Source organism: Muntiacus reevesi, chromosome 1 (assembly GCF_963930625.1).
Source record: "Muntiacus reevesi chromosome 1, mMunRee1.1, whole genome shotgun sequence".
NCBI classification, from domain to species: domain Eukaryota; kingdom Metazoa; phylum Chordata; class Mammalia; order Artiodactyla; family Cervidae; genus Muntiacus; species Muntiacus reevesi.
The window spans coordinates 164,126,332-164,145,727 of NC_089249.1; the positions used below are offsets into that span (position 1 = coordinate 164,126,332).

General features: G+C 50.3%; 1 protein-coding gene across 7 annotated transcripts in view; it reads left to right on the top strand.

Moving 5' to 3' along the window:
* RIMS3 (regulating synaptic membrane exocytosis 3) overlaps positions 1 to 19,396 on the top strand; it is a 40,726-nt gene that overhangs the window by 11,333 nt on the left and 9,997 nt on the right. For 2 of the 7 annotated variants that reach the window (XM_065915442.1, XM_065915485.1), the window contains exons 2-5: positions 5,295 to 5,485; positions 10,453 to 10,618; positions 10,986 to 11,233; positions 16,663 to 16,804. In XM_065915442.1, the coding sequence (XP_065771514.1) occupies positions 11,017 to 11,233; positions 16,663 to 16,804 (359 nt within the window). In that variant the 5' untranslated portion in view covers positions 5,295 to 5,485; positions 10,453 to 10,618; positions 10,986 to 11,016. Of the gene's footprint in view, positions 1 to 5,294; positions 5,486 to 10,449; positions 10,619 to 10,985; positions 11,234 to 16,662; positions 16,805 to 19,396 lie in introns of all 7 variants that reach the window. The other 5 variants (XM_065915458.1, XM_065915465.1, XM_065915450.1 and 2 more) reach the window with 5 other exon arrangements.

The following is a 19,396-nucleotide window of genomic DNA, read 5'->3' on the forward strand; positions in this document are numbered from 1 at the left end:
CTTTCGCCAACTTTGTCCCATCACCAACTCCAGGCAGTCCCCCAAGCCCTTCCACGACTCCTTGCACCCCTTCTCTCTTTCCATGAACACTGTCTGAAGGAGTGCAGCCCTTCTTACATGCCTCCTGACTGCTCTTCCTGCCGTCAGGCTTTCTTCTGATTCTGCACTGTGTCCGATTGATCTCTGTAAAATGTTACATCTAAGCCATGTCAGATTTCACTCCCTTCAGGATTAAAGCCAACCTTCTCAGCCCTGCATTCAGAGCCCTTTCTGGGCTGTTCCCAGCCTACGTTCCCAGCCCTCTCTTCCGCAGCTGCACCCACCTCCTGCTTCAACTGCACTGCTCTGTTCACCAGCCTCTGAGCATACCATTCCTCCTCTGGTCCTTCCCAGCTAGTTTCCACCTCTTTCCCCTCCAAATCACACCCATCTCTTGAGGTGTTCTGCCGTGAATTGATCCATGATGCCTGCCCTGGTCTTCCCATCCTAAAGAGTTCACTCCTTCTGCAGAGCAGCCAGGGTATTTTTATCTTGACCTCTTGGTGCTTTGGGTGGTCCTCCAACCAACTGCGGTATCACTTGAGAACTTGTTTGAAATGCAAAAACTCAAGCTCCACCTTCCTGTAACCCCTGGAATGAGAATCTGTGTTTCAGTCTGATTCCCACATTTAAGTTTGAGAAGCTCTGGACTGGTGTGTCCACTGAGGGCAGCATCTTGCTTCTGTTTGGGAGTGGTCTTCAGCCCCGCGGTATTTTCTAGTCCAATACTTAAGGACCAAGTTTCACAGCCCCTGTCAGGCAATAGTGGCCACATCTGGCCACGAGCTGTGAGACGGGTTGGGTGATGGAGATGGCTAGGAAGCACGTGCACTCTGCCTGGATGTTTTCCCCTGAAAGCTATGCCCCGCAAGGCCCCATAGCTTAAGCTGTAAATCTGACTCTAGAAGGCACTCCTGTGACATGAGAAGAAATCAATTAATCAATAAAAAGACAGTGATCAAGAGAGCAGAACTTTTCCCTGTTCACAACACACACGCTGGTGGAAATGTCTGTTATTTTAATGTATGTTTTTAAAAGAAAAATACATATTTTCACTTTTTCTTTATGAGAGCATTAATACAGTTTCTAAAGGAGTAACTCTAGAAAACACAATATGTCACATTAAGAAAATAAAAATGACTCACAATTCTACTATCCAGCTATAAATACCATATTTTATGTTAATGCTTATTTTAGATCACCATGCATTCATTCAACAAATATTTACAGAGTCCTACTGTGTGCCAGGCACTGGAGGATTGCGGATGCAGAAGATGGCATAGTTTCTCTTTCTAAGCAACACACAGCCGGGTTGGGGCGGGGGGCGAGGCGGGCATGGTGTGGGAGGCAGGCACTGAACAAGATAAGACAAGCAGTGTATTCATTTCCTAGGACCAGCTGTAACAAAGTACCACAGAGCAGGTGGCCTAAAACAACAGAAATGTATTGTGTCACAATTCTGGAGGCTGGAAATCTAAAATCAAGGTGTCAGCAGGGTTGGTTCCTTCCGAGGGAGGCTGTCCTATGGCTCTCTCCTGGCTTCTGGTGACAGCTGGCAGTGCTTGATAGTCCTTGGCTTGTTGCTCTGTCACCCTAGTCTCTGCCTTCATCATTACATGGGTTCTTTCTGTGGTCTCTCTCTGTCTTCCTATAGCCATGTTCTTATAAGTCCTTCTGGATGAGGGACCCACCCTCCTTCAGGATGACCTCAGTTTGGCTAACCACATCTGCCATCTGCAGCGACTCTATTTCCAACAAGGTCTGAGGTACCAGGGGTTAGGACTTTAAACTTATCTTTTTTTTTTTTAAACTTATCTTTTTTTAGAGGGTGGGCGGAAACAGAGTTCAACCCAGAACAGGCAAAGACAGTATAGGGTCTGGGGGAGCACGACAGGGGGTCTAACCTTGTCTGGAAAGACCCTCCCAGGATGTGACATCCAGCCAGGGACCGAGCACTGAGTGGGACTCAGCCAGCGAAGGTTGGGGTTAGAAGTGGGGCTGAGCCAGCAGAGGTGGTGCGACAGACCGCTGCCAGTCTTCAGAACACACGGGTGGGGACGGGCTGGAGAAGAGCATTCCAGGCTGACAGGAGGCCAAGGGGTCCTTTTGAGGAATAAAGAGAATGCCGGTGTGGCTGGAATACAGAGGGAGGGCAGGAGTACCAGATGACCTGGGTCACTTCTCCTCTGGGCCTTGTGAGGGGCTTTCACTTTCTCCTGAAGGAAGTGGGGAGCCGCGGGAGGCTGTCGTGCTGGAGTGATTCATCCTACCTGTGCGCCGGCTCCTCACAAGGCTAAGCTGTCTGCAGCGAGTCGCCTCTGCGAGCCCGGCTCTGAGGGGAGACGTGTGGCCGTGTCCTCGGGAGCCCCCGGCTGAGAGGACACGGGCGGCCCCGTCGGAGGAGGGGGCCTGGCTGGGCCCCAGCAGCCCCCAGCCCAAGCAGGGAAGACCAGCCTTGCCCTCAGGGCCCTCGTCCCGAACAGGAGACCGGGCTCGCTCAGCTCTGCGCCTGTCTCACCCTGCGTGTCCCGGAGCCTTTGGAGTCTGGAGGACACAGGCTGGGTCCAGACACCCAGCCCCCTGCCCTGCTGCGAGGACTGTGCCTGAGAATGGGTCCAGGGCAAGTGTGTGAACTGTGTGGGCCCCTGAGGCCAGAAGCCCCGAGGCTGGGGGAGGCCTGGGTCTTCCAGGGGCCGGGTGCTTAGCACCCTGCTCTCCCCAGGCGATGTCTGGCTGTGGCCTTTGTATCAGGACGAAGACTCAACTCCTCCTTTATCACACCCTCAGAGGCCACTCCTTTACTGCATGTGACGGGAGAGGGCCCCCCCGGCCCAGAGATGCTTGTCCCTCCTTGTCTGGGCTAGGGGGGCCAGGCTGGGTGGAGGAGAAGTGGGTCAGCTCTGTAGCCATGGTGACAGCGGCTGCTCCCTGCCAGCCTCCTCATCTCCTCGCCACAAACCTCACGATGAGATCCTTTGTCCGGCCTGTGGGGATGGGGGCCAGGAGGGTGAGATTGGGGGCCAGAGTGTGTATGAGGTGTGTGTGTGTGTGTGTGTGTGTGTGCAGGCTCACACAAGTGCCTGCTCAGAGCTAGTATGCATGCCTGGCCAAGGGAACCTGCAGATCCAGGAAGGACACTTCCTACTTCCCTGCCCGCTGAAGGGATGAGGTTCATCCTGCCTCTCTGAGCTGGGCAGGAGCCAGGGGAACGGGTGTGTGTGTGCGTGCATGCGTGTGTACACAGGTGATTGTGTCTTTAAATGAATATAATTTATATGGGTCTGTATGATGTGTAGTCACGCCTTTGAAATTCTGTGCCCTGTGTCTCTCCCTGTTATGCGTAGTGTGTGTGCAAACCTGGTTTGGAGCAGATAAAAGTCATGTAACCAAGAGAAGAGCTGGCAGAGTGCTCCCCTCTCAGGCTGCTGTCCTCCCTGGGCCCAGCTCACTGTCCCCGACCATGCACCAGCTCTGTCACCCACCTTTCTCACCCTGCTGGGGGAAAGTGAAGGCTAGAAATGAGGAAACCCCCCCCCCCCTTCTGCAGATACAGGTTTAAAAAAATCAGTTTTAGCTCATGAACTGGTTCTCATTAGTTGGTAAGGCTGTACTGTGTTAAGAGGGATTCTGAGGTTAAGTCTGGCTTCTGACATGGGTACAGATTGGCCTGAGTGGTGTGGTGGGCAAGCCCTAGCGCTGGACCAAGGTTGAGGCAGGGGCCTTCAACCTAGCATCCAGCGTCCAATGAGGGGCCAGGAGCTGAGATGCTGGCAGGGAAGATCACAGCATCACATGCTAGCTCCCACCTCAACTGAGAAGTGCAGGGACCCAGGTCTCACACTTATGCTAGACTCTGGGTGGAAGCACCCAGGGTTGCAGTGGGAGGTGATCTTGTTGGTCTCGGAGCCTTCCCATGAAGTGGTTGTACCCGGTATGCAATCCAGACTAATAAGCACCAACACCTGTGGAGTCCTCTACTGTTTACAAAGGCACATTATGCAAAGTAATCATATGATGGCCCAACTGGGCCTGTAGCAGGTACCAATCCTTATTTTAGCAATACTTATATTTCATCTAAGAATCCTAAAGCAGGCATTATTATCTGCACTTCAGAGATGAGGAACTGTAGGCTCAGGGAAATTGCCCTGCGTCATACAGCTTGTAAGTGACAGATCTAGGTTTTGAACTAAGTCTGCCTCCAAAGCCTGTGCTTTTTTTTTTTTTTTTTTTTTTTTTTGGCTGCACAGCATTGCAGCATGTGGGAATCTTAGCTCTCTGACCAGGGATTGAATCCACTTCCCCCCGCAGTGGAAGCACAGAGTCTTAACCACTGGACCACCAGGCAAGTCTCAAAGCCTGTGCTTTTAATCACTGTGCTGAGACTTCCCAGCTCAGTGGTTCCCATCTGCCAGCATGGGAGACACAGGTTCCATCCCTGGTCTGGGAAGATCTCACATGCCGCTGCCCAACTGAGCCCCTGCACTGCAACTATTGGGCCTGTGCTCCAGAGCCTGGGAACCACAACTGCTGAAGCCTGAGCACCCTAGAGCCCATGCTCTACAAGAGAAGCCAGCACCACGAGAGAGTAGACTCCGCTTGCTACAACTAGAGCAAAGCCTGTGCAGCCACTGAGACCCAGCACAGCCAGTAAACAGATATATCTATATAAGAACTTTGCTTTAAAAAAAAAAAGCACTGTACACAGATGCTCATTAAGTCATCTGATCTCCAGTCCAGCCCAGCTCTCTGGGCTGGATTCAAGTGGCCAGTAAACTTCATTTTATAGAAGAGGAGATGGAGGTTCAGAGAAGCTGAATGACCTGCTCAGGGTCACACACTGGGGGCGGAGCTGGAGCTGGGAGTCAGGCCCCCGCCCTCCAACACCCTCTCCCCAGTACACACACTCCTGACTGCTGGTTGTGTCACAGAGCATCTGGGGAGGGACACAGACCCCATCAGTCAGGGGGAAGACAGAGGGAGAATAGGATCTAGAACTCGTTAGCATTTGGACCTAGAGGAGTCCCTTGACATTAGCACCAGCAATTTACCATTGAGGTCCCTAAAAGGTAGGTTAGGGGACCCAGGAGTTTGGACAGTTTTAAAGGAGGAAATAGCATCAAAGAGTTTGAATGATTGGCTCAGGTGCACACAACTATCTCCAAAGTCTGTCTTTTTTTACTCCACAAGCTACTGGAAGCCCTGGAGGGCAGGTGTCCTCTCCAGCCCTTCCTCTAAGCTCTCCTTTTTTCTTCCAGACTCTTATCACATCACCTCCTCCTTGGAGCTACTTTGTCTTCACCTCCTCTCTTGAAAACTGGTGTCTCAGAAGTTAACAGAAGACTTGTGTAAATGCCCTAGGGGTGAGCTGTTGGGAGGGGCGCGGCCCCCTGTGATGGGAACACTGCACTCGGATTCATCAGTTCAGTGAGTCGGGGTTTTCTTTAAGGTGAGAGGGGAGGAGGAGACGCCTGGCAGGTGATACAGGGCCTGGGAGTTAGGAGTCTTGGCTTGGAGCTCTGATTTTGTTGACAGCTTTCTCTGTGACCCTGGGTGTGTCTCCTTCCCATTCTGAGCCTTGATTTCCTCCTCTGCAAAATGAAAGGCTTGGGTTGGAATAGGGAGGCAAATCAGTTTGACCTCATGAGCTGGTTCTCATCAGTTGGTGATGCAGCACTGTATTAAGAAGAATTCTGAAGTTAACTATGGCCCCAGTGAGAAGGAGAGATGGATTAGTGATGTCTAGGGAGGGGTGGTAAGAGCCTTAGTAACTTGCCATTCTTTTCAGACTAACAGGTCACCACTCTGTGACAGATTCCTTGGTATTTTCTGTTGAAAGAGTGAGTAGATAGTTTCATCTTGGGCTTTTGGGTAGCCTTACCGACACTCACGGGCTTCCCTGGTGGCTCAAATGGTAAAGAATCTGCCTGCAATGTGGGAGATCTGGGTTTGATCCCTGGGTCAGGAAGATCCCCTGGAAAAGGAAATGTCTACCCACTCCAATATTCTTGCCTAGAGAATTCCATGGTCAGGGGAGCCTGGTGGGCTACAGTCCATGGGGTTGCAAAGAGTCAGACATGACTGAGACTAACACTTTCTTCTTTCACTTTCACTGATGCTCAGAGAAGGTTTATTACTTGGTTAGACACATGGTCAAAAGGAGCAAGGGGCCCAGGGTGGCCAGGCAGAAACTTGAGTCCTGCTTTTGTCAGGATTCAGGGGAGGGTGTGGGGAGCCTTTAGGGCACTGAGACCCCAGGGTGGGGGTCCAACACTGAAGGCTGGAAAGAAAACACTCCTTCCTTGGGGAGCTTGGAAGGTATATGCTGGCATGGAGCTTGGCAGGTACGGTGGACAGTGGGAAGGGACCCCTGGAGGGGATGTCCAAGCTGTCACTATAGAGGCTTCAGCAGGGAGAACTTTAGAGTGATTCTTCCATGACCTGGGAGGATCATGGGAGGGTTTCCTTCCATCAGGAGCCATGACCTGGGTTAGAAAAGGGGCAGTCCTGCTCAGAGGCAGGGCACTGTTGCAGTGACTTTTGCAGACATTCCTTTAGCCATCTCTTAGGACCACCAATATGTGAAATGCTGTGTGCTGGCCCCTCTCCACTCTGCTCCATCTCCACCTGATGCCTTGTTCCCATCCCTGTGCCCTGAGGACTTGGGGGGGCTGCTCTGAGCAGCACTGCCTTCCTCATGGAGGCCAGGTGCTTGGCTCCGACTGGCTCTCTGTCTTGAGCTCGACTGGCTGCCCAAGAAGCAACCGGAGCTCTCATTCTGAGCCTGCTGCTGCCTTGTGTGTGGAAAGGACTCAAGAGTTAGACTTTATCCGACCCTTTCGGTTTACACACAGATGAGGAACCCAGGCCCAGAGAAGGTCACACAAAGAATCTGTATATACATTATCATCCCACCTCCTGATTCTGAACTCTCCCAGCTGCCCTGCCCTGGACTTGGGACCAGAGGTCAGGCCCTGAGACCCTGGGCCCTCCAAAACATTCAACAGCTCTCCCGGGCAGTTAAAGATGAGAACGTGGCTGTGGATGGTGCAGAGTCCTGGATGTCAAACCATCTGCTTGTTGGTTCCATTCATTATTCATGAGGAAACATGAGCCCCTGGGCTGGCAGGGCTAAGAATTTTGTCCCTTACCCTCTTTCCTTCTCTTCCCCTGTGGCAGCCAGGAAGCACTTGCTTCTCCAGCTGTGTGGTCTGAGTGGTGTTTCTGCTGCCGCTCAGATGCTCATTGCCAACCTGGGCCAGAGCAGGTTTTCGGATCACAGATACTTTGCCTGGGGTTTTCTCAGCCTGGAGATCCAGGGCAAACCTGTGTAGGAGGGCCGGGCTCCCCTCTTTGGGTGAGCTCTGGGGCGAAAGGGCAGGGGCTGCTGAGCGTATCTGTCTCTTTGTGAGAACAGAAGACCCAGAACAGGAGTCCAGGCCTGGCTACTTATTAGCTGAGTTGGATGGGCGAGGCCTTCAGTTCTCTGAGACTCATTTTTCTCATCAGTGACGTGGAGATAACTGCGCATGTAACAGAAATACCCTAAGGAGTTAATTAGGTTTATGCTGTAGCCAGTTCAAGGTATCAGATAAGCCCTTTCCCACCGTCCACCAGAAGACCATGCAGATACCAAACAAACACACAGACTGGCACTAGAATTGGAAACTAAAGAGGTCATCATAGACCCAAGTCCAGGGGGACTTTCCATTAGCTGCAAGGTTGATGGGGGATGGATGGAGAAATACAATCCGAGACTCTGCAGACATCACAGGGCCAGCGAGAACAGGCCAGACAGCCACAAAGAAGGCAAGACGCGGCTTTGACTCATCCCTACTGTCAGCCCTCATTCGCCAGGCCGACAGGAGCCATGCTGACCAGGAGCACAAGCAACCATGCTCAGCTGTCTGGGCCTGTCTTGCTATCTGCCTGGAGTGATGCCTTCCCTTCCCACCCCCGTTTCCCTCCCCTTTCTGTGTCCTTTTGAAAAATCAGATTCCCTCGGGATGACAGGGCCCTGGAAGGGGGACGCTGCCCTGGGGGCCAGGACCTCACTGGGAGGGCCAGGTGCAGCGCCCACCTGCAGCCGTTCCTCCTGAACCCTGCCCAGGCCTCGGACTTCAAGGACGACCGCAGGAGACCCCACGTCCACACTAAACAGAGCCCTGGGCGCCTGCAATCCTGCTCCCAGAGTAGTTCCCAGTTCCTAGCTGTCATCGGAACTGCCACTAAACAGCAAGTTGCATAACTAGTTGTTCACTGTCTGTCTTCTCCCCTGAACCAGAGGCTCTGGCAGGGCAGGACGCATTTGGCCCGGCTCATTACTGCGTCATTGGCACTCAGCATAGGCCCAGGAGTTCTAGGGACTTACTTTTTTCTTAATGTTATTCTCAGAGAAAAGATATTTTTCTCAAGTATATTATTAAATGATGATCCTTAGCATGAATATGAATAATAGTTCAAACTTGTGGTCACTTGTGTTGACCATTTTGTAATGTATAGAACCACCAAATCACTATGTTCTGTCCCTGAATCTAGCATAGTGCTGTAGGCCTTTATGGTTCCATGTGAAAAAATGAATAGGTAAAAAATTTTAAATTGCTTTGGTTATTTTAGGACATTGTCTTACCAATTTCTACCAGAAGTCCTGTTAGAATATTGATTGGGATCACACTGAAACTATAGGTCAATTTAGGGATAACTGACTTTCTTTTGGGGGGAGATAGTTTTTAAAATTTAACTATAGTCAATGTATAGTATTATATGTTATAGGTATAAATATAATAATTGACAGTTTTGAAAAGCAATACTCCATTTGTGCTTCCCTGGTAGCTAAGACTGCAAAGAATCTGCGTGAAATGCAGGAAACCCAGGTTCAATCCCTGGGGTGGGAAGATCCCCTGGAGAAGGGAATGGCAACCCACTCCAATACATAGTTACTGTGAGTGAAGTCGCTCAGTCACATCTGATTCTTTGCAACCCCATGGACTGTAGCCTACAAGGCTCCTCCATCCATGGAATTTCCGAGGCAAGAGTACTGGAGTGGGTTGCCATTTCCTTCTCCAGGGGATCTTCCCAACCCAGGGATCGAACCCAGGTCTCCTGCACTGTAGGCAGACGCTTTACCATCTGATACACCAGGGAAGCCCAAAGAGAACATCAGTATGTCATGGTGGTTGTTGTTTAGTCGCTAAGTTGTGTCTGACCCTTTTGCAACCCCACGGACTGTAGTCCACCAGGCTCCTCTGTCCGTGGAATTCTCCAGATAAGAATACTGGAGTGGGTTGCCATTTCCTTCTCAAGGGGATTTTTCCCAACACAGGGATTGAACCTGCCTCCCCTGCTTGGCAGGCAGATTCTTTACCACTGAGCCATCAGAGAAACCCAGTTACTCTGAATTGTTGGCTACATTCCCTTTGAATATTTGTTGAATGCAGCATTAGAGAGTAAATTTGTCGACTTTGGAAAGGAATTTGGCAATGTATTCCGAGAATCAGAAATATGTTTATGCTGTCGGTGTTAGGTAGGATGCTTCTGGATGTAACAGAGAAACCCGATTCAAGCTGGCTTAAGCAATGGAAAGCACATTGTCTCACATAACTGGAAAGCCAGAGAAGGCGGGTTCCAGGGAGGCATCTCTGTGCCGTACCACCCTCAGCAGCACTGGTTTCATCCTAGGCTGGGCTGTGTCTCAGGGAGAGGCCTTGGGGAAGGGAAAAGAGAGACAGACAGAAGGAGAAGCACCCACCTCTCTTGTAAGCCTGGAATCCAGATCTTCCCCTTAAATCAGGTTGAACCAACTTAGTCACATGCCCACCCTTGGACCAGTAAGAATAACCAAGGTGAATGCCGCTCACTGATTGTTTTAAACAGATCAAGATCTGCCTCTGAAACAAAGGATGGGGTGGATAAAACCAGCACGCTGCCAGGAAACAGGAAGGGAGAAGCTACCAGCGGCATTCACACTCGATAGCCCAGTCACTTCATTTCCAGGAGTTGATCCTAACGAAATAAGCAGATAAAAATCAGTGTACAAAGATCCTTATTGCAGTGCTGTTTAAAAGACAGGAGACAAAGGGAAAGGGAGAGAGATGAGAAAGTTGAACTTGATCTAAGCAGTAACTGTATTGAAGTGTTTTAATTATACTGCCCCCATACAATGGAACATCATGGTGGCATTTAAACATTTCTAAAAAGTGTTGATGACATTGGGACGGTCTTGTGATATAACATTAAGTGAAAAATAGCAGGATAGAAAATTGTATTGGCAGGATGAGTTGTTATTTTTTTAAATGTGTAGAAAAGAGACTGGGAGGAAATAGGTTAAATGCCTGTCGTGGCTGCCTCCCAGTCATGCAATTAAGGGTGATTTTTTCCTGCTTCTTTACACTTTTCTGTCCCACTCCCTTCAAGCAGGAGGACCCCTTCGGCAGTCTGCCCGGCTGGAGCCACATTTGTTCTCTCTGCTCTCATTACTGGCTGTGAAAACAACAGTCACGCCTGCTGAATATTTACGCTTTGCCTGACACGGTTCCAGGCACTTTCATCTGAGCTAATTTAATCCTTCCAACAATCCTATGAGGTAAGTGCTTCCGTTTCTCATTTTGCTGAGGTGCTCACTGAAACCCCGAGATGTTTGGTCACGAGCTCACACAGCTAGTATGTAGAGGCCCTTGGAATTCAAGAGTGGGTCACATGCCTGCACAGCCTCCACCTTCCCTGCCAAACCAGGTCGCTTGTCGGGGCAGCCACACGCTGATGAGAACAGTCGCATTGATGCAGCCAGATTCTGTGCACACCCTTTACATGGATCTGTTCATTTAATCCTCGCGACCTCAGGGAGGCTGAGTGCCTTGCCCAGGGTCACAGAGCTAGGAAGGGCTGGGGCCGAGGTCGAGTGGCCCGGGCTCTGATGTGGGACCCCTTTCTCTCTGCCCCTCCCACCGCAGGGTTGCCTGAGGTCCTGCCGCCCCGTGGACCATGTTTAACGGGGAGTCAGGTCCGGCCTCGGCTGCGGCCTCCAGGAACGTGGTGCGGAGCTCCAGCATCAGTGGGGAAATCTGTGGGTCCCAGCAGGCCGGGGACGGCGCTGGGACCAGCACTGCCAAGAAGCGACGCAGCAGCCTCGGGGCCAAGATGGTGGCCATCGTGGGCCTGACCCAGTGGAGCAAGAGCACGCTCCAGCTCCCCCAGGCTGGTGAGGCCGTGGGGCACCCCACGCTGGGGGCGGGGGGGCACCTCACCTTGCGGTCACAGGGCGCCCCGGGGCTGTCCTCGTGGGTGTATACTCCCACCCCCACAAACGCTTAATGTCGCACTACTATACACCAGGTGGTGTTCTGAGTCCAGTCTGTGTCCTGACCCACTGACTCCTCATGTACCTCTCTGAGACAGGTACTGAAGCACAGAGAAGGGAAGTAAGACGCCCTAATCTGCACAGCTGGTAGGTGGTGGAGTCTGGATTCAAACCCCAGCATCGGGCTTCTGAGCTCATGCTCCCAACCTTTATACTCTGCCGCCTCTATCTACAGACTTACCCACTAATCAGCAATTATTCATTATACAGCCATTGTGCTCCTAACACCATGCTCAGACACGGCCACTTCACGGACACATCCAGGAGATTCAGTCTCACCTTAATGTCTGAGTTTCTTAAGTACAAATAGCCGCACATGTATGTTACGATCCTCAAGAGAGACACACACGTAAAGATACATGCCCTGCATGGTCACGTGGCTAGCACACGCAGCTGCTCAAAAAAGCTACGCCTAGTGCCAGGAGAACACAAGACATCCATTCACACTAAACATGGCCACAATAAAACCAGCTGTGCAAATCATCCACAGCCCTCTGTACACAGATGCACAGACCCAGGTTGTGGAAGCACAGTAACATGTATGTACCCTCAGTGGCCCGTGGTCACAGAAGCACATCACACATGTGTGCACACATACCTCACAAAGCTACATTCACACACTACCTTAATAGCTACCTCCTGATAAATACATTATGCTTTCCCAAACAGCTGGTTATAGAATCCCACTTATGCCCCAGACTGGCGGTGACCCACCTCGTCACACACAGTCAGCCCTGGATCCAGCTCACGTCACAGAGGAGTCAGCCCGCCCTCCCCACCAGGACCTCCTCCCTTGGTGGCATCAACCCAGACACCAGCTGGTTTTGTTTTAAAATCTCTTCCTGCTTATTTTGCTCAGAGTAACAACTTCCCTAAGAAACCTTCAAATAGGCAGCTGGATGGGGGTGGTGAGGGGGTGGGGGCGCCAGAGGATCTGGGGAGAATGCTCCTCAAGTCTCCTGGTTGGGGCTGGGGGTGGGGGGATTTTTCCAGGCCTTAAAATAGATTTTTACAAAGCCCTCCACAGGAGCATGTGGGATGGTCTTTTCCAGCAATCAAGCTGCGATATGGTTTCTGGCTCAAAGAAATGCCAGACGAGGAGGGGGCTTGAGATTATTATCAGCATCCCTGGATGGGCATGGCCCCTGTAAATGTGCCTGACACTAAGGGAGTCGGGGAGATGGGGATCTGAGAATCTAGGAGTTGGGCTAGAACAGGACCAAGGCGTTGGGAGACTAGACTATGACAGTGGAGGGGATATTGGGCCCCAGGAGTCTGGCTTTAGGAAACCAAGCCCTGCTGATCTCTGGCTGAATCAGGTGACTCAGCTTTAGACCCAAAGGTCTCTTCATGCCCAGATGATTTGGAGAGACAGTGTTCCAAGGCCAGGGCAAGCGCCTGAGTCACTGAGAGACATGTCAGTGATATGCCTGGGACTGTCCACCTCCCCAGACTCCACAGTCAGCAGGCAGGGATTGGAGCCGACCCCAGGACGACCTCCAGCCTCGTGGAGAAACGATCAATGACGGGGCTTCTGGACCATTTGTCTCTGCACAGTGCAAGGGCACGGCTGGAGGCCTGGGGGGGCCAGAGGAATTGCCCACTGCCCTTTTAACTGAAGGCCTCTGAATCATCCAGTTGCCAAATGTCAGAGCAGAAAGGGACCCTGGAGACCCTCTGGTCCGTTGTGCTCATTTCATTGATGAGGCATCTGAGCCTGGAAAAGATAAGGACTTTAAATTGACCTTCAGAGAGACAACCTGTCATTTACTACCTGGGCAGCTTAGGCAAGCTACTTCACCTCATTTGTAGCATGAGGACAATAATACATGCCTTGCTGAGTTGTCCAGGGGACTGAATGAGATAGGATAGGTAGAGGTACCCCCACCTCTTGCCTGACGCATAGTAGATACTTGGTAAATTGTTGGTTATTATTACTGATGGTCACACAGTAGGGCCAAAAAAGAAGTGACTTCTTTAGCCACCCCTTGCTTGTAGCATACTCCCCTCCCAGCTATAGTTCCTTGTCCCTGTTTTTTTTTCTCCCAGGCCTTGGGGTTGCCAGTGTCCCAGTTTAGAGCCCATCCTCCTGGGTGGGTCAGTCTGGCCCCAGAGGGAGGTATGGGGCTGATCACTGTGGACGCTGGCCCGGAAGCTCTGCTCTGGGGTAAGATCCTAGCAGTGTGACCCTGCTGTCCCTGCCGGGATGGCCCAGTTCTCTGAAGGGCAGGGCTGTGTAAAGTGGGGACAAACCCCTCTCTGGGACCCAGTTATTTGGGTTCTGGGTCTGCCAATCCCAGGATCTTCCTTACCTCTCATTGACTTGAGCCTCGCCCATTCCCTCCTCTTCATTTCAAAGCCTGGATGATTGCACCAGCCTCCCCTCTAGTTCCTCTGCTTTTTGCATGTTCCTTCCATCTTATTTTCCTAATGTTGCCCTAGAATGGCCTTCCAAAAACTCACCCTGAAACTTTAGAGGATTAGTCCTGGCTCTCACTTGAGGGACCTTGAGAAACTCACTTTCCCACTGGGCCTCTGTTTCTTCTTCTGTAAAATGGAGCTTCCTTCTAGATCTAACATTCTTTAGGTTGTGGGAGCAGAGAGGAAAGTGGGGTCAGAGTTTTGGGTTCCCAGGACACAAGTGGGCTCTGGTCTGGCCTTCGGCTGTGTCCACACAGGGCCATCTTTGGCTGTTCTTGCCTTTGATCAAACAGAGCTTCTCTTTTCAGTACCAAGGACAGCTGCTGCCTCACTCTGGGCTCTGGACTCTGGACCAGGGGTGGGGCAAGGGCTCAGGATCATTCCAGGAGATCCCCTGGGGAGTGCTGTTGGAGGCTGACTTCCTCTTCCTTGTTTGTGGTGGGATAGATGGGATGGCTCCTGGAGTCTGTTGGTCCCCAAGGACCACAGAATTATTGCAAGCAACTTGGTCCAGTTCTCTAGGAGAAAGACTACGTAAAGTTACTTCCTAGATCAACAGGGTTCAGATACTGGACTGGTGTGAAACCAGTAGAGGAATCTCCTCTGAGGTTGCAAGACCTTCCTCCCCACCCAGAGACACAGAACTTAATCTCTGCTGAATCACATCTCAAACCAATGTGGAGTTGGTGGAGGGGAGTGAAAAATAGCACATCAGTGGACTGGGAGTCAGTGGGCCTAGGTCTCACTCAGTTCTATGAGTGCCTGGACTTTAGGGTCCCCATCTGTGAAATGACAGGGGCATTTCAGGATTCTGTAACTCCCCTAAGCAGTGACTCACAGTAGGTCAGGCAGCTCAAAGAAAGTAAACTTTCTTCAAATGGGTCAAAGCTTTCCCAAGCTCTAGAAGTGGGGGGTTTGGAGTTGTGAGTAGTAAGGCTCTGACTTCAGCTCAGGGTATATGTTGGGGGAATTTGAGGAGATCCTTCAGGAATAAAGTTCGGCCCCCACAGACCCTTCTGTCTTCTAACTGGATTAGAGGGGCTGTGGCAGTTAGGACCAAGGGACAGGGCGAGTCTTCCCCACCTACAATGATTGCCCAGTCCAGTGTGTGGTGGAACACACATCATTTTTTGGATTTGCATCTATATATATGATTGAGCAGATGGGTTCAACTCCTAGTGCTGTGGTGTGAAGGTCACGTGCATGGGGCAAACTATGTTCACTCCTAGTGCTGTGGTATGAAGGTCACGTGCATGGGGCAAACTATGTCGTGTGTACATATGACAAAAACTTGGTAGGACCATTTGTGACTGTGTGACTGATGTATGAACATAACACATGACCTTGTATGTGAGATCACTGTATCAACATATGTGGTTGTTGGCACTCTGTGTGTGTGTGCCTGAGTGAAAGAAATGCATGAGCTAATATGACTCTATGTGAATATGTGTGTGTGTAAGAAACACAGACACTTTGATGATCTTATTGATTCCTGGATAGTAGCTATTCCAATATTCCAGAAGCTAGGTAGGTTTCAGAGAAGACATTCCTCCTTACCAGCACCCTCACTCCCAGTCCCCCATCCCACTCACTAGTGATGCTGCCCCTCTCAGCCTTTCTTCTCCCAATGGGACTTCCTGAAAAATAAGTAGGGTGAAGCAGGAGGATAAAATCCCTGTTTTTCCCAGGCTGGGGTCTTGAATATCCTTTCTCAACCTGCTGCTGGGTGTGAGTGGGAATTGCCAGGGTGACCAGCTCCACCTTCCCCATGCTTCTGTGCTGCCTGCCTCAGCCTGGCCTCTCCCCATCCCTGTAAGCAACTCCGCTCTTAATTTGCCTGGGCCTCTAACCAGTGACGGCAGAAGGTTCCTTTGGTACCCTCCCTCTCAGAGCGCCAGCACTTCCTTCCCCATCAAGATCCTCAGGCATACAAGCTCCAGGAGGGGAAGTCCCTGCAAACCCACAAGCTGTCTTCTGCCCCCTCACTTGCCCTAGCCCTGCCCCCAGGAGGAGAGAGTGTCTAGAGGGACCACACTGCAATGCTGAGGAGGTTGCCGTGGAAACCAGGCAGGATGGTACGCTGCTCAGAGAAGCAAAGTGTCCCATGTTCCTTGCAAGACAAAAGAGGTGGGTTAGAGATGTAGAGCCCCCCCTTCCCAGATGGGAGGTAAAGAGACACTGGGGTAAGCTCTCAACACACAGCTTCTGAGGTTCTTCCTCAAAGCCAAAATCAGTTCGGGTCAACCTAGCAGTCTCTCTCTGACTTCTTTCTCTAGTGGCCTTTCCACACACAACCCCCTCCACATTCAGAGCCACATTGACAATGGGTGGTTAGTTTGCCCTTGGCCAGAGTTCATGTGGATTTTTTTATAGGACCTGTGAAGTTTTCACAGAGGTGGTTTGTGACCTCCAGGGATGATAGGGTTCATGAGAGTATTTGGAAAAGGAAAAACAAATCTGAGAATTCTGGAGAAGGCAAACTTTCCAGAAGAAGAAACTTAACCCTTTGGGGCAAGGGCTGAGATTGAGTGGGAAGGTGTGGGTCAGGGGATCCTGGTGAGGATGAGGCTGAGGGACAAGGGCTGAACTCGGCTGACTCCCCACCCATAGCCCCAACATCTCCACTCTGCCTTCAGCCATCCTTCTCATCTGCTTTGCGTCACTGCGCTGAGCAGGACCAGGGGTCAGGCTGTGGGCTGGCTCTAGAGGTCATCTCAGCATTGCCCCTGCCTCCAGTCAGAGCCCTGCCTATCCTGCCCCCACCCAAGAGGTTGACTTCAGCAGTGATCTCAGCGAAGCCTCATCAGCGATCTGACCTTCTTCCCTCTTTCTGCTTCGGGGGGTCACAGAAGGGGCCACCAAGAAACTGCGCAGCAACATCCGGCGGAGCACGGAGACAGGCGTTGCCGTGGAGATGCGGAGTCGGGTCCCTCGCCAGGGCAGCCGGGAGTCCACAGACGGGAGCACCAACAGCAATAGCTCCGATGGCACGTGCGTTCAGCCCACCCCCGCCGTGTCCCCACCCTCCACCTGGGTCCTCTGGTCACCGGCGCAGGGCTGGAAAATCTGGTTGGGTTTGCAGGCCAGATATCTGAGTTCCTCGGTACTCCTGCCTCCCTTGGTTCCCTGGACACCAGCTGCCTGGGCCCCAGTCTTCCTATTGCTCCTGGCCGCTGTTCCCCATCAGAATACTCCAGGGGCCCAAGAGCAGCCCATCCCTTTGGGATGTTTCATGCCTCCCACCTCCCAGGACTCACCCACCCTTCCACTCCGGAGGAGAGAGCTAGAAAGGAAAATGGGCTCCTAAAATCTTTTAAATGCAAAGCAGCTGGTACAGCGCAGATGAATGGCATTCTCACAGGTGGACTTACTTGGAGCTTAGAGAAGGAATTTGGACTAGATTGGTGTTTTTTCAAACTGGGTGGTGACTCACAGGCAGGAAGTCAAGTCAGTTTAGTGGGTCAAAACCAGCGTTAGGAAAGGAAATAGAAAATTCAGGTATAAGCTATGGAGGAAGGAAGAGTTACCTTGTGAACTTCTTTTTGTATATATAGATGCACATAGTTCTATGACGTTAAATGTATTTCTTACATATACATATGGGTTGCAGTAAAAAATTTGAAAGTCTCTGGGTTAGATATTCCCTTGATCTCTTCAAATCTATGAAATGATGGATATGTGACTAAGATTTTCTGAATCAGCTTCATTAAGGCTCAATAATTTCAGAATTCTGTGGCCCTATTATTTGAGATTCTATGATCAGGTCTCAGTACTATGCCTGCTTCTGTGAATGCGAGTAGCTGCTTGGACTTACCTTACCATGTGCAGGGCATTGCTGGCTCTTCAGATCAGGGCCTCTTATTCTGCAATCTACCAGCCACTATCAGGCCCAAAACAGTGTCTCAGTCAGTACAGTAGCCCTCAGGGATGTTGGTGCTACCAGTCCCTCCATTTTACAGATGGAGAAACTGAGGCACAGGAAGAGGGTATGGCACCTTCCCAAGGTCACAGCTATAAAGTGATGGTGAAGTCAGGTTTTGAATTAAGGACATTTGACCCCAAAATCTTTGTTCACAATCTCAGCACTGTCTATACTAAGCTCCTGAAATTCTGTGACCTCAAGAGTTATATTTCCTTTTGTTGTTATCCTTTCTCTTTTTTAAAAAACTGAAGTATAGTTGATTTACAATATTATGTTTCAGGTATATAGAAAAGTGATTTGGTGATGTTTATGTATATGTCTATATTATTTTTATGACTCTTTTCCATGATAGTTTATTACAAGATATTGAATGTAGTTCTCTGTTTATATTTTAATATAGTAGGGTATATCTGTTAATCCCATATGGAGGCAATTTATGCCTCCATCTCTCCCTCTGGTAACCATTATGTTTGTTTTCTGTGTCTGTTTCTGTTTTGTAAATAAGTTCATTTGTACTATTTTTTTAGATCCCATGAATAAGTGATAGCATATGGCATCTGTCTTTCTCTGTCTCACTTAGTTCACTGAGTATGATAATCTTCAGGTCCATCCATGTTGCCACCAACGGCATTGTTTCATTCTTTTTTATGGCTGAGTAGTATCCCATTGTATGAGGATATATTTTATATATATATATATGGATAAATATATATATTTATGGATACATAGCACACCCACCTTCTTTATCCGTTCATTTGTTGATGGACATTTTGATTGTTTCCACATCTTGGCTATTGTGAATACTGCTGCTTATGAACATTGGGATCATGCCTACTCTTTTTTTTGACATATACACACTATATTTATTTAATCACTTTATTATTTATTTTTGGCTGCACTGGGTCTTTGTTGCTGTGTGCAGGCTTTCCGTAGTTGCGGTGCAAGGGCTTCTCACTGCAGTTGCTTCCCTGGACACAGGCTGTAGGCACATGGGGTTCAGTAACTGCAGCAGAGGGGCTCATTAGTCGTGACTCTCGGACCCTTGAGTATACAGGCCTCAGTAGTTGTGGTGCATGGGCTTAGTTGCTCTGCAGCTTGTGGACCAGGGATCGAACCTGCGTCCCCTGCCTTGGCAGGCGGGTTCCTAGCCACTGCGCCACCAGGGAGGTCCATCACGCCCGCTTTTGATACTGTGTGGGATGGGTGCCTAGCCTTGGGAATACTGAGTTAAAAGGTGTTCTAGTGTTCTTGTTGTGATGAGAAATATTTCATCATATATATATATACTCATAAGGCATGTTCAGTAAACTCCCTCTGGGCCATTGATATGTCTGAGACCTAAGAAGTTGAAATAACTTAGCAAACCTGCAAGGTAACTTTTAGTTCTACAGAGGTGATGACTTTATAACCAGCCTGTGTTTTACAGATCTGTGGAGTTTTGAGACAAGTGCATGAATCGAGACTGTCAGCTATTCATTTAGCCTTTTCAGATCCCACTATCCAAAAAATGTGATGTTAGACTACTGCTAACTCTGGCCAATACAATTGGGTGGACCTCAAAGCCCCTTTCTAGGGAGTGGAGGCTGAGCCTGGCAAGGGAGACACAGGCCCTTCTGATAAGTGTGTTCAGCCTGTCTCCCCTTCCTGCCTGTCTCTGGCCA